We start from the raw sequence: 26,736 nt of genomic DNA on the forward strand, positions 1-26,736 counted from the left end.
ATATTATCCCGCAGTCAAACTTGACCTCATTAACTCATTAAAACGGGCACCTGCCAAATCCAAGTAATTAAATAAATTCAAACGTGTTTCCGTTAGCATATCGTGGTGGGGCAATGATTAACATAGCACTTTTTTTTTTCACACACTTTAATTTACAACTTTGCCTCAAGGGTTTGGGTTCGATCCTCATACTTGTTTTTTTTTTTTTTAACCCCCCCCCCCCCCGGAGTTTCCACACACACCTCCAAACACCCGAGCAACGCCAGGTACCCCTCGCTAGTCTAATATATAAAGGCAAAATGGGCGCAAGTGTTTGTGTATGTCTGCCAAAGGCTTTTGCATTGGGCTTCTAGCATTGGTCAGATTCCGCAAGAAGGTTTTGCATACTTCCCTGATCATAATATCTCGCATTCGCAAATGGCATTGTCTCTATCTTTTCTTTTTGATAGAGTTAAACAAAATTCCCACCGTGGCGGCGTCTCAGCTCTTTGTTTGGCTTTTTCGTATGAAGTGAAACTGTTTGAAAAAGCAACAAAGTATTTCTTAGTCTTCGGGCCGGAATTTCTGATGCTTCACTCCAGTTAATTGGTCCTCGGTCAATGTAGGGGAAACCCTTCCTACTGAGAAAATTATTTTTTTTGGATACTACCAGAGTGCCCCCTTTTTGAGAGGAGCTGGTTTTCCTCTACATTAAAAATGACCTTGTGTCTAATTTGTTTTCGTGGAGAAGCAAATAAATTAAACGACAGAAAGCAGGAAGCTAACCTGGCCCCCAGCCAATTTAAAAGATGTGACTTCTAAGTTAATTACCAACTCATTGAATTTACTATCCTTTCGCCTAATCGTTAGCGAGGAATACTAATTACCCTATATCTTAGAGTTCGATCCCACCTATCATTTAAAAAAAAATTTTTTTTTTTTTTTGTCCTTGTGCCAATATCCTCCACCTGGGTAAAAAGTTAATTACCAACTCATTGAATTCACTATCCTCTTTTTCCAAATTCTTTTCCTCCTTCGCAGTATGAGTTCGAGCCTGCCTGCCTACTACAACTTTTTTTTTTGCTCAACACATACCTCCAAACACCTGGGCAATGCCGGGCACCCAGGATAGTCTATGTAAAAGGCAAAATAGGTGCAAGCATTTGTGTATGCCCACGAAAAGTTTTTTTGCATCGGGATTCTCACGTCAGATTCCATGAGAAGTTTTCGCATACTTCCCAGATCGTAATATCTTGCATTCGCAAACGGACATCCTTTCTTTCCTTTTTTTGATAGAGTTAAACAAAATTCCCACCGTGGCATCATTTCAGGTGTTTGTTTGGCTTTTTCGTATAAAGTGAAACTGTTAAAAAAAAGCGGGAAGCTTGGCCTTGAGGCTGGGATTTCTGATGCTTCACGAATTGGTCTTCGGTCAATGTAGGGGAAAACCTTCATACCGAGACAATTACTATTTTTTTTGGATGCTATCAGAGTGCCCCCTTTTTTGGGGGAGCTAGTCCCCCCCCCCCACATGAAAACCGACCTTGTGTCTAATTTGCCGTCAAATAAATACCCAAAGTATTTAAACCATTGTAAGTTCGATTGACTACGCTTAAATTTGGCACACTCAACTTCTGCTTGTGCAATGACGACATCAGCTAACGCGTCACGTTTTTTTTTTTTTAAAACCTTTTCCTCTTTCGTGTTATGGGTTCCAGCCTACTACCACTATTTTTTTGACACCTCTCTCCACACTTGTTCCCCCCTCCCAAGGTTGTTTTTTTATACCCACCCTTACTACACCACTGCAACAGACCCGGGCATCACCAGGTACCCCTGCTAGTTATATATATATATATATATATATATATATATATATATATATCTAAGTAATGAAAATATATGTGGCAATTAAGGCATTTTGGCCTGATGATTTCCTGTGGAAGATGAAACAGATTTCCGGATATAAACGAAAGTCAGTCTAAATGTAATGCCTCCTTTTTTTTTTTTATTCCACCAGAATGGGTCAAAGGGGATTGCAAATTGCATTGTTATAATGACTGAACTTACACATTCACAACCTGAAAGTTTCATCTCTGTTGCTGTATTGATGGTGAGAGGGACAGAGACAGTGAGGTAGAGAACGAGAGAGAGAGAGAGGTGGAGAGAGAGAGAGGTAGAGAGAGAGAGAGAGGTGGAGAGTGACAGTCAGTGTTTAAAGTGTCTTGCCTTTATTGATTTTCTTTTAACAAATACTTATTAAGTTACTGATTCAGGAAAGTCCTTAAAATGTTTTTAATAATTAAATGTAATGTTAACAAACACTTCACTGCACAATTGCTACCTTAATATAGATATGGTTTTTAATTGGCAGTAGCCCATTAGGTCTTATTTTGAGGTGAATGAACGTAAAAAAAAAAAAAAAAAATTCTTTTACTTACGACAAATCCATGATCGTTCATATTGAGGATGAGATTCTGACCCATAACTGCGAGTCCAATAAGTGCAATATCTGCCCTGGAAAGATAAAATAATAAAATAATCAGAAAAAACTTTTAAGCAAACATTTTCCTTGATAAGCTAGCGGCTTCCCTTGAAAGCAAACAGATTTGATTTTTGTTAAAGGAAACCTAAGCGAATTTGCCCAACTAGGACCATTGCAAGAGATTAGGTAAAAAAAAAAAAAAAAAAAAAAAATTAGAAGCAATGGGTCTATTGTACTATACAAAGTGGTGCCATAGCAATTAGCTGCACAGTCCGAAGGGGTCAAGATGGCCTTATTATGAGCCCAATTCAGACTGACTGTGCAAACCTGCCCATAACCCTATTTCCTGGGTTGTAGCGAACACTGGATCCGCCATATCTTAGGCTATTAGCATTCAACAACATCTGGACAGTTTCATTACATCCAATTTCAAAGGTGCCACTAGCTGGGATAGAACTTGTGACCAATTCAAATGGTTCTATTGTACCACACTGATCGATTCAAATGCAAGCATCCCAGTTTTTTGCTTGTCCACACTTGTTCAGCCGGACTTGTCCACAGATTCCATTTTTCAGAGTCAAATATTATGGAAGGACTCAGGATTCAACTCTTAAAAATGCTAAGTTGGAGTCAGATTAACATTCGAGGAATCAACAGAGTTTGAATATGGAAAATTTTAAAATAAGGAGTTGGAGATTCTTAGAATCATCAGAGTTGGACCTCATATATTCTAATTTTGCATCTGCTGTTTTTTTTTTTTATGGAAATCACTCCAGACAAGATGCAAAACCACTTGATGTAAGGTGCTAACAAGAACGAAAGATGATTATTGTAACCACAGGTGATGGCAAAAACTAAAAAAAAAAAAAGTTATAGGTAGGAGGAAAACAGTCAGCAGTAAGAGTTCCACAAACCTGCAGTTTTGGGAAATAAGCAACTAGAATAGAAAGGTGTATTACAATAAGTTATAAAAACAGCAAATCGATGGCAACCGCTATACCAACGAGTCAAAACCTTATACAGACTCTGCAACCCTGTTTCTATATGGCTCTAAACAGGGTTGCGATATCAACGTAAGAGTGATGGAGAGTTTGGCAGGAGTTATTCAGTGCTAGATCTTTTAATCTCTAAAGAATCAACAGATCAGAAAACGTCAAAATGAGGAGTCAGAGTCGGACCTTATATATTCTTCCTTCATAACTCATTTTCATATATTACATCCGCATGCACACATACATTCACAAAGTAAAGCAATCCATCAATTCTAATTTACTAATACCCTTCTCTCTCTCCAGCAACCTCATATGACCCAATGTATAGAAGTGTCAAGAGATCTTATTTGAGCTTTGAATACTGTGTTATTTTCAATATTGAGTCAAGGTTTATTCGCGAGGTGAACTATCCTCATGCTAGATTATTCTGGCAAACCCTTTGTAGAGAGAGAGACCGAAGACACGTAAGGATCTTTCCTAGCAGGTAACACAAACTAATTCAAAATACAGGAAAGAACTTGAATTCATACTAGACATTATCATGTATCTAAGGTCTCTCTACATAGGAGTTTGTCAGGACAACCTGATATGACCATACTTCAATACGGCTAACCAACACTGGCTTTTATGAGGAACTAGCCTAGGTGATCAGCGTTGCCCGGGTGTCTGGAGGTGTGTGTTGAGCAAAAGAAAAAAAACTGGAAGTAGACAGGCAGGCTCTGACCTGTACTGTGAAGGAGGAAAAGAATGTGGAGAAAAAAAAAAAAAAAAAAAAAAAAAAAAAAATGACGTTTTTGCTGTTGCATCCACCGCCAAACCAGAAGTGGCAAAGGTTTAAATTAGGGCTAGTCAATCAAAGAGAGGGGATGACTTTCGAAAATATTGGTGAGAAAAGCGACCTCTACCTGTAGAAAAGTGCCCAATTGAGGGTGAAGGAATTAATGTTTTTAGCCAATTTTCTGATATTTGTCGACCGAAGGGTTGATCTTCAAAACGATATCGATCTCGTGAAAATCCATTGCCTCTGTCGAAAGTTTTAGGTAGACATACATACATACATTTAAACAGAAAGGTGAGATTTATTATGAGAAATTATGTACCTTATGTTATTACCTCAAGTGACAGAATGCAGCTGGGTACTCCGCCAGATTAGATTAATTCTTATCCTGCAATCCAGTAAGACCGAAAGACTACAAGAAAGATATACCGGGTGGACGCTTGTTTCCGTAACCGTTGGTGCAATGTTTGAGATGTAAAGGAGAACTTTAATAAAATATTTGAATATCTATCTTATACAGGGTGACCCTAAAAAAAACAAAAAAAAAAACAGGCCTCACTAATTAGGCCTCGTTTCTTAGTGTTTTGTCCGAATGAAATGAAACTTTGGTCATAACTAGTTTATTATATTCAAAACATCACATCAAAACACTACGGTCTTTGGCCTTTTTTTCTCCGTTCTACAGTATATGTCCTAGATGGCCCCCATTTAGTTTTTTTTTTTTTTTTTGGGTCACGTTGTATAAAGTATCAAGCGTTACCCTCAGGAAGGAGATCTTGATTTTTTTTTTGAGAACTTTGACTGAAGTAAAATGAAACAAAAAGAAAATACAAGACCGTGATTTCTAGATTCTTAGTAGTTGAAGCCGAACTGTATACCATCCGACTCTGAAACTCTTGCTTTAATTAAAAAAAAAAACAAAAAAACTGTGTGCATGGTCCCCCCTCTATGAGTGAAATGTGAGGGACGGATAACCAAAAATGAGAAAGTTGTGGTTTGTAAGGCAATTTTTTTTTTTTTTCAATTTAAAAAAAAAAAAAAAAAAAAAAATGACTAAGTCCAGCCCTTGGGGGACGCAAATCAGAATTTTGCCAGGGTCAGCGATACTGAATGTATATTGGGAACAATTGCCTTTACATTTTGGCAAAGTTTCAGTGAAATCTAATGGACAGATAAAAACTTATGGAGCAAAAAGTGCCATTTTTTTTATCCCTTTTCAGCCCCTGGTGGTGCAACGAGAATTTTGTTAAAAAAAGACTTTATTGTTGTGCACATCTATTAAAGTACGTGTGACAAAATTTCAGAAAAAAGTAATGGATGGTTATCCAGGAATCGTCCAGACGAACGGACGCCACTGAAAACATAGGTCCCACTCTGATAAATCGGAGGACCAAAAAACAAAAAAAAACAATTTTTTTTAAATGGCAGCCTGGATGGTTGGGACATTTACCAAGAGCCAAAAATCGCAAACATCTGCACTAGAAGTTGCCGGAACGCAAACCTCTGCACTAGAAGTTGCCGGAATGTAATCAAGGTTGATGAGATGGGCATACACTCTGCACAAGTATCTTAAAAAAAATAAAAAACGGACTAAGTCCATGATCATTGACAAAGCAACCAATCAGAACACGTGTGATCTTTGTGAAATCGAACTATATTTAATGACCAGTCATTCAGAATTCAGCATGGAGTGAGTTTTATTTCTAGTTATTGAAGTCGAACCTTATACCTTCCACCTGAAACTCTCGCTTTTATATATTACATCCATATATGCATACACAAATTCACAAAGTCAAGCAATCTATCAATTCTAATTTATTTTCAATACCCTTACTCCTCCCCAGCAACCTCTGTGCATTCCTGTTTCTTTTTACCCTCCCTCCTCCCATATCACCTATAGGCTGACTATTTAGAAGAAAGTTGCCATTTAAAGTATCTTTGTCGTTAATGACCTCCTTGTCGTATTTGCTTTTATGACCTCGCCTTCAAAGAAACGCATTTTATCTGCAAGGACTTGTCAGCCTTGAAAGTGCTTGTCAATATGACAACCAAGACTTACCTGTTCACCATATTTATTATCATCCTCCCCCATACCTAGTCTATCCCTCTTATGGCAAGGACACATAATTAGAAATTCTTATGCAACAATAATTTTACAAAAGTAGAAATTGAGTTAAAAAAAAAAAAAAAAAATTTGGTTTTTTTTAGCAAGATTGGGCATATGTGCTTAAAAATCGTGTTAAAAACAAAATTTTCCACAGAAGGTTAGAGTAAACAGAGAAATCAGAAAATTCCATTAGAAGTTAAAAAGGACAACTAGATCTGCGTGTTTAAGATGTTGCATCAAACAGGAATTCACCAGTAAGACGTAGCAGATAAGCTGATAAAATCTTTCTCTTATCAGTATTACTTATAAAAAAATAAATAAATATGGCTTTCCTGCAAAGAAAATAATTGGGCTATCATGCATATTAACCTACTCGAGCCTACATAAATAGAAGGCTGCTTCACTAAAGTCACAGAATAAAGTACAAATGGCCACAATTAGGCGACTATTACAAGGATCGTAAGGTTTCAATTCTCAAAGAAACTGCTGAGGGATTTATAAAACTGGTGCAAAAAATGGCTGTGTTTTCTTTTCTAAAAGATAATTAGTTTACATTTATTTATATTTGGGTACGTGCAATTAAAGTTTTACAAGATCGCTATCTTAGCACGACTTTAGACATCGTGTTGTAGATTCAGCTCCTCTCATATCACACATTGTTTGATCCAATTTGTCAATGTGTAATGGTGGCCTACATAAATAGAAGGCAGTTCTACAAAGGTCATGTGACTCGCTGACGTCACAGAAAAAAATACAATGGTCACTGTTAGGGGATAGACGACTATTACAAAAATATATACATAAAACGGTTAAACCACCTGTTGTTGCAATTTAAAAATATTGCGTGTACTTCACGTGTTTTTTCTCTTCACCTGAATTGATAAATCGTCGCAAATCTAGCGCGAAATATATTTCAAGCTCATTTTGTATTCCTACGCGAGTCTATCGCAGTTGACCCGACTAATGTAGATGGCGAATCGCATAGTCAATTATCTTAAATCTTTAACGCCATATATCATATGCGGTTGTAATGTCGTTGCTGGATTCAAGTGTCATCTCGCTCCCGCATCCGTGACAAAACGAACAAAGTTAAATTATTTAAACAATAAAAGTTTAATAGAACAATTTATTTTTTTTTTTAACGAAGGCTGTTTAAAAAAATATTTGAAGAAATTAGAATGTTTATACCTTCAAGTGTCAACATGAAATTTGTCGTATATTTAGAATTTCATTTATTAAAAAAAAAAAAAAAAAAAAAAAAAAATTTATGATGTGCATACTCGTCACATTCTAAAAATCATGTGGGGTTGGCTAGTAGACGAAAATATTTAGTTGTCAAAGGTCAACTAAAGATAAATTTGTCCATAGAGCCCTGTATATAGATGATGCAAAGGAAAATAAAAACCGAAAATTACTGTTCTGTTATCTAAATATTAGTAGGATAGAGTGCATGTTATTTATTTTGTGTGTCAAACTTACATCCAAGTGACTGTCGTTTAATTGCTATGGACTTCCATTTTTTGTACTAAATAATTTTACCAAGAATTCTTCACAAGTTTTGGTTTCGATTATAGCTAATGGCACTCAAGTCATCTATTTTTTTTTTTATAGATAATTTTATCAAGAAAATTTCATAAGTTTTGGTTTTAGTTTCGATTACAGCTGAAGGAACTCAAGTTATATATATATTATATATATATATATATATATATATATATATATACTCGGGTTTTTATATTCAAAAGTAATGGACTAATGAATTCAACAAGGTTGTTAGATAGTGCTCAATAAAAAGAGCTGATAATACTTGTTTATTGTTTTCCTTATACTTCCGAGATTATAATATCTCAGATTTGAAAACAGACGTCTCTATTTTTATTTCGATCGACTTAAAAAAAAAAAAAAAATCCCTGGTTTCCAGTGTTTGTCTTTTTCGTATAAATAAAGCTAAACTGATTGAAGCAAATCAGACTGCCTGGCCTTCCTGGCGGGTACGTCTAGAAAGCACAGCTTTGATCAATGTCGGGAAAACCCTTCATATCAGACAACTGCTATTCATTAGAGGTCCTCCTTTTTGGGGTGGGGAGCTAGTTTTCCCCAATATTGTGGGGAAGCAAAAAAATAAAACGGCAGAAAGCCAGACATTCATTTCTGCACCTGCATGAACTCAGTCACTTAACTATCCATTTCTGCAAGTAAACTTTTTGATTGACATCGCTAAATTTGAACGCTTTACACTCCCTGCCACGTCATGACGTAGTGGTAAGATGTCGGTTTTCTTTCACTTTTTTTCACCTTCGCATGACAGGTTCGAGCCTGCCTGCCTACTACCACTTTTTTTTTTTTTTTTTTTTTTTGCTTAGCACACACCTCCAAACACACCGGAACCCCGCTAGTATGAAATAAAATTTAAGAAAATGCTTAGTTTGGGTTAGTTTCAATTTCTAAAATCTACCCAAGCACATCAAACCAAATATGATGGGGTATACACCCTTATCTTTTTTTGCGATAAGCGTTGTGCGAAGGAGAAACAAAATTCAATTTTCACTAAAACAATTTGAAACCAGTTTTGTTTTTTTGTCTAAAACCACTTCATAGACATTAGTGAAATTAAACAAATATTAAAACAGATTTACGGTTTACAAGTAACTGGGGAATTTAATATAATATTCCCTTGGCATTTACTTCTTTAGAGGAAGCTGGTTCAACCCACCTTAGGTGAATGCCATACAAAAAAAAATTATATATAAATACGAAAGCCATTATATTATACAGAGTGACATCATGAGCAATTACCCAGGACAGAGGTTGATGAGAGTTTTAGGATAGAGCTATCTAGTTTCTGGTGAAGGTAAAGCTGAGGAGCAGGCAAACATGGCGGGTTTCTTGTAATATATATATATTTTTTATTCCATTTTTACCCCAAACAAGGCACAGTGCTGCTTTCATGTAGGGGCTACTATCGGGGGCATAAGTTGCAGGGATACTATGTAGGGAGTTGAGCAGCAAGATATCTGTTCACATTACACTTGTACTTCTGCATGTCAGTACAGTTGGGAAAGCAGAATACCGGAAGTGAGTTCGAAAGTCTAGTAGTTCTGGGGAAGAAACTATTGGAGTAGAAGGCTTTCTTACATCTACTGTGTAAGGGTGAGATCTTGCTGCTTGTCGGGGTTACTTACATCGAAGGGGTACAAGTGCTTGTAGTTCGTCAGAGCATTCACCATTAAAATACTTGTAGAACAGGCAGAGGGATGCAACATTTCGTCGATGGGACAGAGGTTAGAGAGAGACACAATCTGATGTATCAGATGTGTGGCCCAAAGCAGATATATTATGAGGGTGGGGGAAGGCTGTTCATGCAGAGAGTCCAACAGTGAATAACAGGAATTGGTTGTGATTACAAGATCAATGAGGGGAATGATTAGAGAAGGATTTCAATGTCAGACAAAGAACATGGTTGGCATTGGGGCAAACCTGGTCGTATCATTTTGAGCTCAAGCCATAACGGTATCACACACACTCACATCAGTGTTCAATAAATGTTGCATAAAATGCCATGCAAACCTAAGCGAATCAAACCCACTTCCTCTGAAGGAGGAGGTTTCATGGGAATATCAAGTCCACAAGAGGTTCCCCAGTCACTTGTATAACCTTATAAGCAGAGGAGACAATGTGAGATTTTTTGCAGTTTTCGCAGGAAGAAGTCAACGTCCTACATACAGCACCTGGTATTACCAAATGGTCACCTATCTGGTACTGACTAGACTCAATGTTGCTTAACTTTTGTGATCTAATAAGAACTGATGTGTTAACATGATTGTATACAATGTCTATATCTGTACCTGTATTTGCCGTTTCCATACTGGATGCAAATTGGAAGCTATATAACTTAACACTGGACAATCAACATGCACAAAATAAGATAAAGAAAAACTTCAGCACATGCATTTGAGCTATGTTAATCGGTCGGGAGATGCAGACACAGTCGTAATTGTTAAGTCTGTTAATAAAGTGATTCATTATCAAGTGACCTGGCGATCGCAGGTCCAATCTTTGGATAAAGCAAAAGAGAGAAACGAAAATAAAATCCAGTCAAATAGTTACAAAAGGGAGGTAACACTAGAAATTTGGCCAAAATTCAAATCTAAGAAAAAAAAAAAAAAAAAAAAAAAGGGAAGATTTTGACCAAAAAGTGAAAAATGTTGGATTCCATTTCATTGTATGTGTGTGAGATCGGCAATATATTGCACACATGTCCAACTTGTACTCTTGTATAGCTGCAAAATGCAATTGATTATGAAACAAACACTATCCTGGCTCTAGTCCATTGGAAAATTGACGGTCTCACACAATGAATTTTCATAAGAAAATACATTGCACAATGACGTCTCAACTAGTATGGCCCTGTCACCCACCATTAATCATTCTAAAGTATTAATGTTGATGACCCGAAGCCACTTGGTAGGCTGGTTAAGGCAGGAGAGAATCAGTTGATGAAAACAATCTTGGTGGGCGACACAAGCAAGATGGTAACAGATAGAAAGTTGGAAGTCATTTACAAAACATAATTCAACACAAGACAATGAAAAATTAAAACAATGAAACTGTTAAAGTTCTAAAATTTTTTAGATGAGGGCTGATTGTTTATATTACTTTTATTGATTGGACTATTGTTCTCATCTTGAGTGTTGTGCAACATTTTGGTCGGATTGGCCTTTGACTCTCCTTAGGCATGTTCGTTGTTGTTGTTTGGAAAAGAGAAGAGAAAAGTTACTAGCTCTGTAGATATTTTCGTATTCTGTGAGTTAGTCTGCATTTTATAATTATTGTTTCCTATTTGTGCAAAAAGTTGGTTGATGAAAGGGAGGCAACTATAATAAAGATCAACAAGGGATTATCTCCCTTTCATCGCCAAAATTTTAAGAATATACAATGTTTGTTTTTTTTTCTACAAGTAGAGGCTCCCAAATGGTACTAAATCCTAGGCTTGGTCTGCTTACAAAAATATCTATGCAGCCAGTAACTTTTTTCTTTTCCAAACAGCAACCAACATTCCTAAGGACGGTCGAAGGCTAATCCAACCGAAACGTTGCCCAAACAATATGAGAATGACAGTCCCATCATTAGGAGTAATAGAAAAAAAGTAAATGCATTTACTTGTTGCTGAATCTTGAGATGATTGACAATTTCTATTATTTGGACTACTAGTTTCATTTTGAGCGTTATTGTCACAACGTTTCCACTGATGTAATCTCTAATCTTTATTAGATGTATCTTAAACTTGACTTGCAGAATCTGCAAAACATTTTGAATTTTTTTTTTTTTTTTTACACAGTGATCACCACTTATCAAGGCCCGGAAGCCACTCAGGGATAAGGGTTATTGCAAGTACATTACGTTAGTGTGGAGATTTGATGAAGTGTTTACTTAAGAGGGCGGTTCATTAGGAATTTGTTAACATTGGACTTGAAGACATCCAAGTTGTAGTCCGGTGGGAAGCAGGCAGACGGAACAGAGTTCCACAGGCGTGCAGTTCTAAGAAAGAAGCTTTGTTCATGGAATCCGCGTTTTGATTTAGGCACAGATAAAGAGTGGGGGAAATTTTTCACAGTGGATTCAGCTAGACGGGTGTTTTTCGTGAAAGATTGGCGAGGGGGGACCAGAGATTGGAGTTCAGATGAGCACCTGCCATGGAAATAACGATAAAACAAGGATAGGCTCGCAACGTCTCTTCTGTGGGAGAGAGGTTGCAGGGTAGAGAAAAGGGCACCCCCCACTAAGCCACGAAGTCTATTTTGTACTCTGTCAAGGCAGGATTGGCTGTTTTTAGCAGCTCCTGCCCAGATATGGCAACAGTATTCCATCCTTGGACGTACTTGGCTTTTATATAGATAGAGAATTGCATCAGTAGTGAGATATCTTCTGGAGCGGTAGAAGGATCCCACCATCTTTCCAGCGACCTTGGCAACAGACTTGATGTACGTGTTCCATTTCAGATCAGGAGTAAAGGTCAAACCCAGAAGCTTGTCAAAACACGGGGCCTCACCCAGACGAGAGACATCCATCACAATTGATGCCAGATGGGGATCAGAGCGTTGATGATGTAAGGATAGAGTTTGGTTTTGGATGCATTAAAGGTAACCAGCCACATCTTCCCCCACTGAACCACGCGCTCGAGATCAGAGGAGAGAGAACCAGAGAGAACTTTGTCATTTACAGCCTTTGATGTTTTGCCGTAGATGGTCGTGTCATCAGCATAGATGTCAATGAATGACTTAAGTATGTGTTTAGGAAGGTCATTGATGTAGATCAGGAAGAGAGTTGGGCCCAGGATTGACCCCTGAGGGACTCTAGCATTTATATTGCAGGCCTCCGATTTTTGTCCATCTACCACTACTCTTATGAGCCTATCGGAGAGAAATGATTTAATGATTGAGAAAACATTTCCAGTTATACCATAGCTGGAAATCTTGTGAAGTAGACCCTTATGCCATACCTTGTCGAAGGCCTTTGATATGTCAAGAGCAATTGCCCTAGAAAGGAAGCCTTTGTCAAGAGATTCACTAATCCTGTGGGATATAACCGTCAGCACATCTGCGGTAGATCTTGCAGAGCGGAAACCATATTGTGTGTCACTAAGAAGGTTATTCCTGCTGAGGTGGTTGACTATTTCTCTATTTAATATGGATTCCAGTAACTTACTCATAACACATAGGAGACTTATTGGTCTGTACTGAGAGGGAGATGACTTATCACCTGAATTCTTAAATACAGGGCAAACTGATGAGGTCTTCCAGGGAGTCGGAAAGCACTTCTCCTTAAGGCAGCGCTTAAATAGTTTCGTAAGTATGGGAGCAGGTTCTGGTTGAAGCTTTTTTAACACTATAATTGGGATGCCATCAGGGCCAGTTGCTGGAACCATTTAATTCCTCTGAGGAAGCAGTGCTAAACAAAGCTCTCAACTTCATAACAATAAAGCAAATCGTTTTTTTTATGAAGAAATCGCTTCAGACAAGGCATGAAGATATCTATATATATAAAAGCGAAAATGTATGTATGTATGTGTGCTCACTTTTTCTGTACGTCTACAAAAGGCTTTTTTCAGAGAAGCGGTCGCTCGCCTAACAACTTTTTAAACTTTTTATATCACATGTAAATCGTAATATCTCAGTTGTCAACGAAGCTTGCGTGTCTATTTAATTTGCTCGACTTCGGGAAGATAAATATTCAACAGTTTTCGCTTGCCGCATGTGGATTAAGCCTTTCCCTATAATTAATTCTGGCGGCATTTTCCAGTTTCCCCCTACCCCCGCGTTCCGCAGTAAATGAAATGCTACTCCGCAGTCAACAGTTGACCTTATTAAGCCATTAAAACGTGCACCTGCCAAATCTAAGTAATTAAATAAATTCAAACGCGTTTCCGTTGGTATGTCGCGGTGGTGCAATGGTTAACGTCGCACGCTTTTTTTTTCACACTTTAATTTACAATTTTGCATCAAGGGTTCCAGTTCGATCCTCATACTTACCTACCAAAACATTTTTTTATTTATTTTACCCCCCCTTCCCCCGAGTTTTGATTTACCCAAAACCACACACAACTCCAAACACCGGGCAACGCCAGGTACTCCTCGCTAGTCTTTAATATAAATCTCACCTGTCTGTTTAAATGTATGTATGTATGTTTGGCTAAAATTTTCGACAGAGGTGACGGATTTTCACTAGATCGGTATCGTTTTGAAGCTCAACCCTTCGGATGACAAATATCGAAAAATTGGCCAAAAACACTAATTCCTTCACCTTCAACCATGCACTTTTCTACAAGGAGGGGGTCGCTTTTTTTCGACAATATTTTCAAAAGTCATCCCCTCTTTTCAATTGTCTTGCCTTAATTTAAACCTATGTCACATCTGGTTTGGCGATAGACGCAGCAGCAAAGATGTCAGTTTTTTTTTCAAGTTCTTTTCCTTGTTTGCGGTCCTGCCTACCTACCACCACTTTTTTTTTTTTTGCTCAACACACGCTTCCAAACACCTGGGCAATGCCGGGCACCCAGGCTAGTCTGATATAAGGAGCTAGAAAAAATAAAATACTTTGAGATCAAAAACTAGCCAAAAATAAGTGGAGAGATTTTGACTCAGAAAACAGCAATTCTTTCCCTTTTGTCAGAAACATACTAAGACATAATAGCTCCGAAAGAGGAGGTAGCCTTGAATAAACCCAAGTCACAAGTAGTTTTACAGCATATCAACTTCTTTCATGCTGAATCGAGTTATTTTGGAAACCATTTTTATGCTTCAAATTTTTTACATCTTAAAATATTAATGTTGTTTGGTTTTTTTGATTTGTGGAAGAAAATTGTTCTTGTTTTTGTCTTTATAGAACATGTTTTTGTCTTTATAGAACATGATTGAGTTTTGTAATGACAAATTAAAAAAAACAACATCAATGTGTAACATAGCGCATATGAGCGCGTGTGAAAATAGCAGGAGCTGTAGGATGGCTAGTTTGTGAAGGTATTAGCAGCAGCCGTTTTGAGTGCGTATGCAAACTGACAAGTGTGCCTGAACTTGCGTCAGAAGAAAAAAAAAAAAAAAAAGACTGACGTATAAAGTCAAAGGCGAGAAATGGTTGGCTATAGCCGGCATGTAGTGGAGCAGAAAGAAAAACGAGCACCAGGTGAGATGGATATGTGACCCCGCCATGTCAGCAAGAAACTATTAAGCTGATGTTGAAATGGCAGGGTTTTGTTAATCTCATGGCAGACGAAATGAACAGTTAGAGAAAAAAAAAAAGAAGCAAGCATTGTTTGGAAAGTACTGGTAATAAATGCCTTTTGTTAAAACAGAAAGAAAAGCAGAATCGGATTTATTTATTTTGTTTGTCCATTTGTGAAAATACGCAGGTTACAAATGTTCGGTGCATTTTAAGTCAGGAAGTTGATATCTTCAAACAGCCTGATCTGGTAGCACCGATCAAAGCACAAGGAGCAGAACTAAAGTGAAAGGTGAGATCAGCAGTCGAGAATTCAAAGCGTTCAGAAAATAACACTCAAGATGAGAACAGTAATCCAAATAATCCAACGATCCTGGGTCGGTTGGGCTGGCTCTTTTCAGCAAATTCACCACATCGCGAACACTAACTGACCAGACACAGCAATTCATGGCAGCTTCCATTATGAGTGCAAGCCATCCCAGTGGTTCCAATGATAGACCCCTCAAAGGTGAGGGCCCAGAATCAGTTCAGCATCCTGCTTCACCATCCTGAGCCAGGTTTTGAGTTGGCCACTGCGACGTTACTTTCAACATGGTTGTGGTGCTCGGTCAATAACTTCACGGATGAAGTCATCTGGGTACCGCCGGGCCTGGCCAAACTAAGAGAATTTTGGAGGGAGTGGATCTTGCGTCAAGTACAAATTGTACTGTTTGGGATAAACTGCGGACACAGAGGATATATTTATTTTGCATTTTACAAATAAAATGTAAAATTGTGATTATTTTAATATTGGGTGATCAAGTACGAATACAAGAATACCTAAAGGAAACAAAGAAACACTATTATTTTATCAATTCTTCAGGCTAGGATCAAAGTGTAGTATCTATCCAATCTCGAGCCCATTGTCCTGGGCATTACCACTTCCTTTCAGGGGGGTAGATGGAATTTATTCATTTATTGTCCAACAAGTCTTTGTAAGTGCTGATTTGAGTATACAGGTTTTTTGTTCCCATTTAAGGTGTGTCCCCATCTTTTTTAGAAGGGTGGAGTATAGGATCTGACCCCCCCCATTTTTTTTTTTTTTTTTTTTAACTCAAAACCTGATGTTGTGTTCAACTTTGCTCCTGTTCGGGTGGTAAGTAAATACGGATATTGTTGTATTTTCAAACAGGATTTCCTGGTGAATTTTCACGAACAGTAAAATAGATCAGATCGTCATTTTTTTTTTTTTTTTTTTTTTGGTTAACAGGAAATGCGTATCTATGATAAACAAGACTAGGATACAAGGAGATATGTAAACATAAATAAAACATGGTAACATGAATCAGCAAATACAACATTCGGTTGGTTGGTTTGTTGTTTTTGTTTTACGGCATATCAACCCTTTTCGGGTTATTTAATGCCGAATCCAAAGATTTTGAAGAAAAAATTTTTAATAGAATATATTTGTTGTTTTTAAGTCTGTTTCTATTCAACCCATAGTTGGAACCCTAACAGGTACAACCACTCCGGGTCAGAGTGGACCTGGGAGCAATGGTAATTAAAGGGTGGCTCCACACTCCCCAAAGCCCACAAGCTGGGGCCTCACCACTGGATATAGTTTAAGGTCATATCCAGGACACCCATTGAGGGACTTTTACCCTCTGCAGGGGGGAAGTCGGTGTATTCTAATGCCCCACCGACAGGGCCACAACATTCGGAGGTAGAGAGCAAAAGTGTGTGTGTGTGTGTATATATATATATATATATATATATATATAGGGGGAGAGAGAGAGTTTGTATGTGGCCATGTATTTATAACCAATATTTTGAAATATGGTGTATATAATATATATATATAGTTTTGGAACGATTACACAAGTGTAATTTTACGTTTAGGAAAATATCACATATAACATCTGCTGTTTACATAAATCAGGGAAAATAGCAACTCTATAGTTAAATATTTAGAGATTTATAAAGAATCGGAATTGGTAATTTAGTACAGAATCGGTAATTATATCGGAATCGGGGAAAATACTGGCATCGTCCCATCACTACTATATATGTAGAGATTAAATTTACAACTGAATTTTACCAAATACTTTATCCACTATGCCACGAATATCCTCATTGTGTGTGTGTGTGTGGGGGGGATACTCAAATTACAATTACGAATTACTTACGACTTCTACCCAATTATGGCTGATGGAACAAGGGCAAACTACTCCTTTGGATTAAATAAAAGGTAAAAGGTTCCGTTCAAAATTCTATATATATTCCCAAGTTCAACAAGATACACCTGAAGAAGGTCGGAGGTTACATCAGCTAGAATGTTGTGAAAATAACACTGAAAACGAGAACAGTAGTCTGAAGAATCCAAATAATATTTCCCCAAAACCTCTGGCCTTTATGGTGGGGAGACTAAAACTTGCTGCTATGGTTGTAAATGATCTGAAATAACAGCAAGGGGAGACTTGATTCCAAATATTTCTCATATGTTATATGTTCCCTCTTTGGTTTTCATACACAAAGTAAATTTCACAGTGTATAAGGATTATTTGATACTGGAGATATTCATAATGGTACCCTATTTCAAAAAGAGGGAAGACACACACACACACACACACACCAATTCAGAAGGGGAAACATGTGAATTAAAACGAGGTTATTAAGAGTGCTCAATATAAAAGAGCAAAATATATTTTTATTTATATAGACAAATATTACATATTCGCTACACTGAGCATGCTAATGTTTCAGACAAGTGGTCGGTTGAGTCCACAAGTTTTCGTTTGGCGACGTAATAAAGTTTGTGTCCCACTGAAGAAGTTTGGTCCTCAAAACCAGAAAACTTGAGTACCAGACTTCTTCAGTGGAACAGGAACACAAACTTTATTACGTCGCCTGACGAAGACTTGCGGTCTCGACTGACCATTTGTCTGAAACATTAGCATGTTCCGTGTAGCGAATATGTAATATTTGTCTACCCACACACACACACACACACACACACACACACACACACACACACACACACACACACACACACACACACATATAGGTGCCACAGTGCTTATGAAGAAGAACCTGAAGTCCTACCTAACTAATATTCCTGGTGAACCAAGTGCAAAAGAGATCCAGACAATTGCACTTAAGGGAACAACGAGGATACTAAAAAGAGCTCTCGATTGGTTTCAATAAAACACAGGCCAATGTTGACAGCTGGTTTGGCTGCCCCATACCCAGCGTTACAATTTTCAAAGGAAGAAAATTGTATATAGACTTGTTTGTAATATACTGAATTTTACTGGTTACGTATAATTCAGTAAATTTTCATATACCAATGAATTTTTAAGCCAAAAAGAGATGACTTAAAATTATCATATTTCATAATTGAGTATTCATATACTGTATTAACAAAACAAGAAGCATATATATATATATATATATATACTCGTTTTTTTTTTATTCAAAAAGTAATGGACTAGTGAATTCAACGAGGTTGTTAGATAGTGCTCAATAAAAAGAGCTGATAATACTTGTTTATTGTTATATAAACATGCTTACATCCCGCTGCTACAAACAGCCACTTGTTTCAATCAAACAACAGACATCATCAGGCAGCGACTTGACTATTCAAATAAGTGGCTGTTTGTAGCAGCGGGATGTAAGCATGTTTATATAACAAACAAATATATATATATATATATATATATATATATATATATATATATATAATGAATGAAACATCTCTTTAGATTTTTCCGGTCTTTTAGCTAATAGGAGTAAATCGCATGTTTCATCTCCGAGTGTCATCTTCCCAGACATTACCTCCTTTTAAAATTGTCCACATCTAGCCAAATAGCATAAAGTAAATAAAACAATTAACTGGATTCATTATTTTAGGTGTTAAAAAGATGTCACAAGATTATATTTGCATTATTTATAATTCGTTTTATTGTCTACCGTGACAAAAGGTCCACTGAGGGATAAAAATCAAACAATTTTATATGACCAATAATAATAATGAAATAGCGTGACCTGTGGAATGTGAGAAATTCCATATACAGTTGCCATCTTTCTTTTTGTTTAGCCGCCCACGCATTAGTGGTCGGCTGTCATTGGTTTAAATTTTAATGTGTCAGGTGATTCACTTGGCACGCTTTTTGCATCATGCTTTCTTTTCAGTCTACACAGAACTCGGCATTGGGATAGACTCAAAACCCAGCAGCTCCCAATGGAGGGAGCTAAGACAATTCCTTCATGAACACCAAACAGTTGGTGAACGAAGGACCACATCTCTACAAGCAGAGACAACTTATATTGCTGGATCTATCTAAATTAAGGATGACATTCAAGAACTGTTCTTCATGTTTATTTACCAAATATTGGATCTTATCTCAATTCATCTGGCGTCCTAAGTGGCTCACATTATGCCTAATTGTAAGCGCCAACATTCTCGCCGAGTTTACCATGAACATTCATGGATCCTTCCAAGGAAGGACGAACTAACATTCTGACAATAGAAATTCATACTAAAGGCTCCAGGCGTGTGGAGGCAAATCAGGACACCGTTTTGCAAAAGGACAATACCAGAACCAAACAAACTTTCATTGCTGTTACTTGTGAATAAATTTTGAGTTTGAAAGGTATGGCTTTTGTATTTGTGGATTCTTTTGCTTCTGCCGGAAGGAAATTGGGATGTAAAAAATAATTTCTTACATGAAATTCCACAGCGGACTCTTTCATATGTCGTCAGCGTAAATGTAGAAATTAGTGTAAGTTCCAAATATTATGAAAAATGATCCAGTAGAAAAATAATTACAAAATAAAACTTATTGAATTATCGAGGTTTAGCATATGTTTTAACGTGGAAGAGTTGTGCGGCTAATTCAGTATGATCATCTGGCTTATTTCCCTGGATTTAAATTCACTTAAATTAAGTGTCCGTCATTTTTAGACGTAACGTAATTGTGGATGTGCACATGAATCACTTTTCGTAATTTTTTGAATTTATACTAATTTCGACATGACACGTACGTTCGTAATACTGTTTTTACCGGAAATGTGTTGGCTTAAAACATCACTAATCTATACAAGCAACAAGCACCGTCATTTTTTTAGTCGATAAAGTAAACAATCCTGTGCCCCCAAAATCAACAGAGATTAGATTAGACCATTCCTGGAATGATCCGCCGGACCAGGTGCTTGTTGATTTTGCGGTTTGTAGTTCTATGTCCATCCTACCAGACCTTGCCTTCTCTTAGGTTTTTTTTTTTTTTTTTTTTTTTTTTTATAAGGAAATCACCACTTATCAAGGCCCGGAGGCCACTCGGGGATAAGGGTTATTGCGTGTACATTAATCAATGGGATAATATCGTAGTAATCGCTAGTACTGGGTGCGGGTTACTTTATTGCTAATCGCCTGAGGCATCTTCACCGGGGAATGCCGACGGGGCTGCCCAGGCACTTTTTTTTGCAGGCCAGAGTGCCTCTCCTCTGGAGCGCTGACTTCTCAATCCCACTTCCCAACCCTGGTGTATAACTTCTTTCAGTGGGAGAGAACTAATCACATCGACTACTTAACTCAGAAAAGATATTTACGGAACTTAAAATTACTAAATATTTCCCTTTTTTTAAAGGTAAATGGGTGACAGAGTGGGTAAAGCAAAGGTACTCATGCACTGCAGTCATGCACTCATGTTAACGTTATTATTTAAAAAACCATTCTTAACATGAGGATTGGTTGGTTGGTTGTTTTTGTTTTACGGCATATCAACCCTTTCTGGGTTATTTAATGCCGAATCCAAAGATTTTGAAGAAAAATTTTTCTAATAGAGTATATTTGTTGTTTTCACGGTTTCTATTTAACCCATAGTTGGAACCCTAACAGGTACTACCACTCCGGGTCAGAGTGGACCTAGGAGCAATGGTAATTAAAGGGTGGCTCCACACTCCCCAAAGCCCACAAGCTGGGGCCTCACCACCACTGGATATAGTTTAAGGTCATATCCAGGACCTTAACATGAAGAGGGGAGGGTGTTTTGTACATATTCTTTACTTTAACTTTACAATTGCATTAAAAAAAAAAAAACTTTAATTAAACTTGGAAATACGATTTTAAAAATAGCGCGGATCAGTAAGTGAACACCAAAGCAAAAATGTCTGAATCAGGATTTCGTCGTTCATCAAGTTCCGTCTGTTTGTTTACTGATGTCATGCCAGCTGATGGTTGGGCTTGACGATGAATGCCGTGAAAAAGTCACCTGTGATTAACGTTTTACCAATTTTAAAATGTGCAAACGAACTTGGCTGGGTTTTATTTCTCAGAACCACGGAGTATTTTTAAATTCGTAAACATTAATCAGAAAGAACTTCTCCGGCGCATAGATTAAATTTATGCAATTTTTCAGAGATTCGCATAAGAACATAATTTTAATTGCAAATGAAAAGTTTGTAACATTTGTGTGTGTGTGTGTGTGTGTGTTTCAGCGCTGAATCCAATAATAAATTATAACAGCCGAAAGGCAACCACACAAAATGAAACCTCGGGTTCCTGATTTTTTTTTTTTTTTTAATTTTTATAATTTATAATGGTTTTCTAGAGTTATATATATATATATATATATATATATATATATATATATAACTTGCTGGTCGGTCGCTTTTCTTTTACTGAGAAGCAAAGCATTAGCTTCGAAATATTATGGTCTAAAGAGTTATTGTTATAGTTCATGTGTTTTTCCTTACTCATGACTGTGTAGCGTCAGCGATACCTAAATGGCATTTAGTAAATGTTTATGTAAAAAAAAAAAAAAAATGAACATATCTTGCTCGTCTTTGGTATTGAGCACTTTTGTATAAACTCGTTAAACTCATTGGATATTTTACCTTTGAACAATTATATATATATATATATATATATATATATATATATATATATATGAGAGAGAGAGAGAGAAAGAGAGAGAGAATATACACGTTATGCGTAAAATTTGTTTTCAAATTCTGAAGAAAAAATGCAAAATCAATAAAATAAGTAAAATATCTCCCACCCCAACAAAAAAAAATTAGAGGAGGAAAGGTCAGTTTCAAATAAATTAACGTAAAATGATCACCTATTTCCGAACCGATAGCGTATTTAAGAACATGTGACCAGTGCTTTCTCCTTTGGTCACTCTTTAAAATGGGCGGTTCAAGCAGTTGGAACAGGAGTGGAGAAAGTTTTCCGGAGAGTCTTAATGTGATTTAAATTTACTTTAATTTATTTTACTTAAGTCTCTTTAACAACCTGAAATACATCCTTGAACCCATTTAAAAAATTGAATGTTATTTAATGTAAAAAAAAAAAAAAAAAAAAAAGCACAGGTAATATGGCGTTAAGGGTCCTTTTCTCAATCTGGGACAACGTCGTGTCGTCTGGTAAGGAATCAATAAAACCTTTAAAAACAATGACTAAAAAAGGAGTAGTTTAATACAATCACTCCCGCATCAAATAATAACATTTAGAAACCCGTTCTTAACATAAGTGGAGAGCGTTTTATAAATATTTTGTCCTTTCACCTAGCAATTTAATAAGATATTGTAAAGATTTAATTTAGCTTGACAATCCTATAAAAATAGAAACAAAAAATAGCACCGTGAAAAAAATAGTGCTATTTTTTGTTTCTATTTTCGGTACTTATGCAAAACACGGACCTATGTTTTGCATAAGTACCGACGGGAGTGAGATATATATAGACAACAAACCGAAAAATAAATAATTAAAATAAAATCAGTTTAAAATTTAAAGAAACATAAATAAAACGATGCTTAGAAAGTATCGTACTATTTTTTATATAGTATTTTCAAGTTAAATTCAAGTTTTACGGTATCTTGTTTAAATTATTAGGTGACGTGCAGAATAGTTAACAAACGATCTCACCTCACCACCTCCCAATGTTAAGAATGGGTTTTGCTTCCCCAACTGTACTGACGTGCAGAAGTTCAAGTGTAACGTGAACATACATCTTGCTGCCCAAATCCCCACATAGTACCCCAGTAGATGTTACCCCTGATAGTAGCCCCCTACACGAAAGTGGCAATGTGCCTTATTTTGGGGTGAGAATGTAATATAAAAATAAATAAATAATAACGTTATTATTTCAGCACGGTCACTGTATAAAACATTTGAGAATAAAAAAATATAAAGTTATTCTTACTGTTCTTGAGACATTGTGATATAGATGCGTAAATCCTGACAACTTGGTTTAAAAAGAAATTAACAAAAACACTAATATTCCAGTAGGTAAAAATTCTTTTGATTTTTTTTCCACGACACCGGCAATCTAAACGGACGACGGTTTCTTCTGATCTACAACCCAAGGGTCAAATCTTTATGCTTTTATATTAAGGGTCACTGAGGTCAGAGTTCAAGTTTGTAAGTTGAGAGGTCGGCGAATCAGTTTCGCCATCTAGCGGTGAACTATCACAACTAAAGAGCAGATAATCTAGGTATTTTTTTTTAAATTCTCGTTTTTTTTTTTTTTTTTTAAATTCTGTGACGTCTTGAGTGACTGTCAGAGATGGCGGAGAAACGCAAGTCTCGCCGCAAGCTTGATGAGGTATATACTTTATAACAACTGTCTTTATTGTGTCACACAGGCATTATTTATAGGATGATACCAGCTAACCAGTTAGACAAGTTCTTTATCTATCTTGTAAACAGATATTGTCACTTAAATCCCATCTTGTCTTAGTCAATATTTATCTAGCTTTACCGTTTTATTTTCTCTTTTCCGATTTGACTATGAGAGACCCTGGTGCCAATCGAATAATAATATAAAGAAATCAATGCCACTCTGGTCATAAAGAAGGGGATCGTTTTAATATAATAATCTATAATAAAATGGTCACCCACTTTATGGCCACCGAAATATTTCTTTGAGACCCACTTTTTTTGTTTGTCTTTTCCTAGGACTGTTTTATGTTTTGTCATTTGTTGGCAATAAAATTAAAACGGGTATTTATTTAAATGAAAGATCTATTTGTTGTAAAGAAACCTATTAAAAAACAACACACAAAAAAAAAAAACAATATGCATTTCTGTAGCACTTTAATAGTGCTAGTTTTCTTAACTTTCTTCTATAAAATTAAAATGAATGTGAGACAGGAGGTACCCCCTCCATGAGTTTATTTTTTTTAAAGTTGAAGGGATCAATATTACCAAATTCTTGCAAATGTTTCCTAGATTTAATTCTTGCCTAAATTCATTTTTTTGTCTTCATAATTAATTAAAAAATATATTAAAACTATAACAATATGGTGTGTGTGTATATATATATATATATATTGTTTTTGGTACTTATGCAGTTTACGGATCGTGCTGAAATAATGTTATTTAGAAAGCCATTCTTAACACGAGAAGGTGGCTTTGTTAACTACTTTCACACAACAATTTAAACAAAAATACTGCAAAAAAATGAATTTACTTTGAAAATCCTATAAATTGTTTTTTTTAATAGCACGGACCATAAACTGCTTAAGTACCTGCTTTTTTACCTTATGGTTGCCTTTTTAAGGATTTTTGGTACTTATGCATTTATGTTACCGTGCTGAAATAATGATTATTAGTAAGAAAACCATTCTTAACATGGGGAGGGTATTTTGTAAGTATTCTGTATTTTCAGATAACAATTTAAAAAAAGATATTGTAAAACTTGAGTTTAACTTGAGAATATTATTTTAAAAAAATAGTACGGTAAAATAAGTGCATCATAGCCACCCTGGCAGTCTGGCACCTATTATTCAACAATTATAACCATTCCCTCTCCGACTAAAAATTAAAAAAAAATGTTTTAGCCTTGTATACTTGGTTAAAATGCTTTAAAAGAACCAAAAAAAAAAAAAAAAACTGTATTCCGTTTAGATTCTTGTTGAGGGTTAAAATCCATTCATAAAGTTTGACTTTTTATTTGGTCACTTTTAAAAACTTGCCGAAAAGTTATTTTCCTAAAAAAAAATGTTTACCTTTTTTTGTTTGGTTGCCTTTTTTTTTCTTTTTTTTTTTTTTCTCTTTTTTTTTTTTTTCTCTTTTTTTTTTTTTTTTAAAGCTATTGTATTTTAATACAGTATTATATTTTGATTTAACAAAAGTAAAGATACAAAAAAAAAAAAAAATAGATGCTTGTATAGATCAGCACCCATGGCTTCCCATATTGGTCCGGTAAAATCAGGTAACTTGTTACAGCAATTGAACGGCAACTAGACTAAATGAATCCCGGTTCTCTGAAACAGCAAAAATAATTAATCATAAACAAACAAAGAATCTATATTTAATTTTGTTTTTAGTAATTTTCCCCGTTCCCAATCGGGTATGCATTTTTTTTTTTTTTTTTTTGTGGTTTTGTTTTTCGAGCACTTTGAAAATAATGTTTAACCCTAAAAAAACCTTTAAAAAAAAAACCCAGCCGATTGGCAACTATAGTGATTCTATAAATTTACCCTTTTATGCGTTTTATTTATTTAAAGAATTGGAATAATGCAATTTATAAACCAAAACAAAGAATTTGGTTTCATGACTGTAAAACGTTTGAAAACAAAACAAAAAAAGGGCACTCCGTCCGTGCTGGCTGAAATACTAACGTTATTTAGAAAGCCATTCTTAACATTGGTAGGGGAGGGTGTTTTGTACCTGTTCTGTACTTTAACCTTACAATTTAATAAACTGATATCATGAAACTTTAATTAAACTTGAAAATAATATTTAAGTGAGTGCACTCACTGGACTGCACTAGCACCCAAAAAAGTAACAATACTATAAAGGTATGGCTGCAAAAAAATAAAATGTAACTAATATATATATGCAACAATTAAATAAATCGTTTCAGAAACCCGGGTTTAATTTTGTGTTGTTGCCTTTACTGGATACGAAACAATATGGGCAGTCATCATGGGGCTGATGTATATGAGCACCGAGAATTTTTTGTGAAAATAGCGAATAATTCCACCCCATCTTTCCAAGCTTATAACTCCTCGAAAAATGCAATTCAAGCCCTAATTTTTTTTTTCAATTAAAGGAGCAAGGACCAAGATTTCATTAAAAAAAAAAAAAAAAAAAAAAAAAAAAACGTGCTCAGCACCGAAAATTGTAATTGTATTTTTTTTTCTTTTCACTAATTAAAAACAATTTTTTTTTGTTCTTGTTCTTCCAAAGTTTTTTTTTTTTTTTTTGTTCTTCCAAAGTTTTTTTTTTTTGTTCTTCCAAAATTTTTTTTTTTTTTTCGTAGAAATGTATTAATTAAAAATTAATATTTTTTAAAAAAATGATATATTTTATTTAAAATTAAAAAAAAATATATGCATTGCATAGTACCAGTAAATATTTGCCCCCCCCCTAACGAATTCAGATTTCGCATACGTTTCTTATCAGATTTTTATGTGTTGACGTCAAAAAATTGTTTACGTTGACACATTTCTCATTTTCATATTAACCGTAACCGTTGATTGTTTTTTTGTTTTGTTTTTTAAATTTTTGTGCTTGTTAAGATAGTCGACGGATCGATTTTTAAAAAAATGTTTTAAGCAAGTCATATCGAAAATAGTAATATATCCAAAAATTATGGAAATTCATCGTGTAGAAAATTATTTATAGTTAAAAGTATTTTTTACGGAAAATTTAGGGAAATGGCATTTTCCCTAGATGTGAACACCTTGAAGA

At 35.8% G+C, this 26,736-nt stretch overlaps 2 protein-coding genes across 2 annotated transcripts in view; one reads left to right on the forward strand and one right to left on the reverse strand.

Moving 5' to 3' along the window:
- LOC145255634 (6-phosphogluconate dehydrogenase, decarboxylating-like) overlaps positions 1–23,486 on the reverse strand; it is a 54,977-nt gene extending 31,491 nt beyond the window's left edge. Inside the window, exons 1-2 of the mRNA XM_080114163.1 lie at positions 23,240–23,486; positions 2,421–2,496 (exon numbers count right to left, since the gene is read on the reverse strand). Coding sequence (XP_079970289.1) covers positions 2,421–2,496; positions 23,240–23,253 — 90 coding nt within the window. The 5' untranslated portion in view covers positions 23,254–23,486. The remainder of the gene's footprint in view (positions 1–2,420; positions 2,497–23,239) is intronic.
- Positions 23,487–23,489: 3 nt separating this feature from the next.
- The window catches only part of LOC145255635 (translocation protein SEC62-like), a 48,297-nt gene continuing 45,050 nt past the window's right edge, over positions 23,490–26,736 (forward strand). The window contains exon 1 of the mRNA XM_080114164.1: positions 23,490–23,641. Coding sequence (XP_079970290.1) covers positions 23,603–23,641 — 39 coding nt within the window. The 5' untranslated portion in view covers positions 23,490–23,602. The remainder of the gene's footprint in view (positions 23,642–26,736) is intronic.

This window comes from Euprymna scolopes, chromosome 31 (genome assembly GCF_053919585.1).
Source record: "Euprymna scolopes isolate OS-2025 chromosome 31, ASM5391958v1, whole genome shotgun sequence".
Classification (NCBI taxonomy): domain Eukaryota; kingdom Metazoa; phylum Mollusca; class Cephalopoda; order Sepiida; family Sepiolidae; genus Euprymna; species Euprymna scolopes.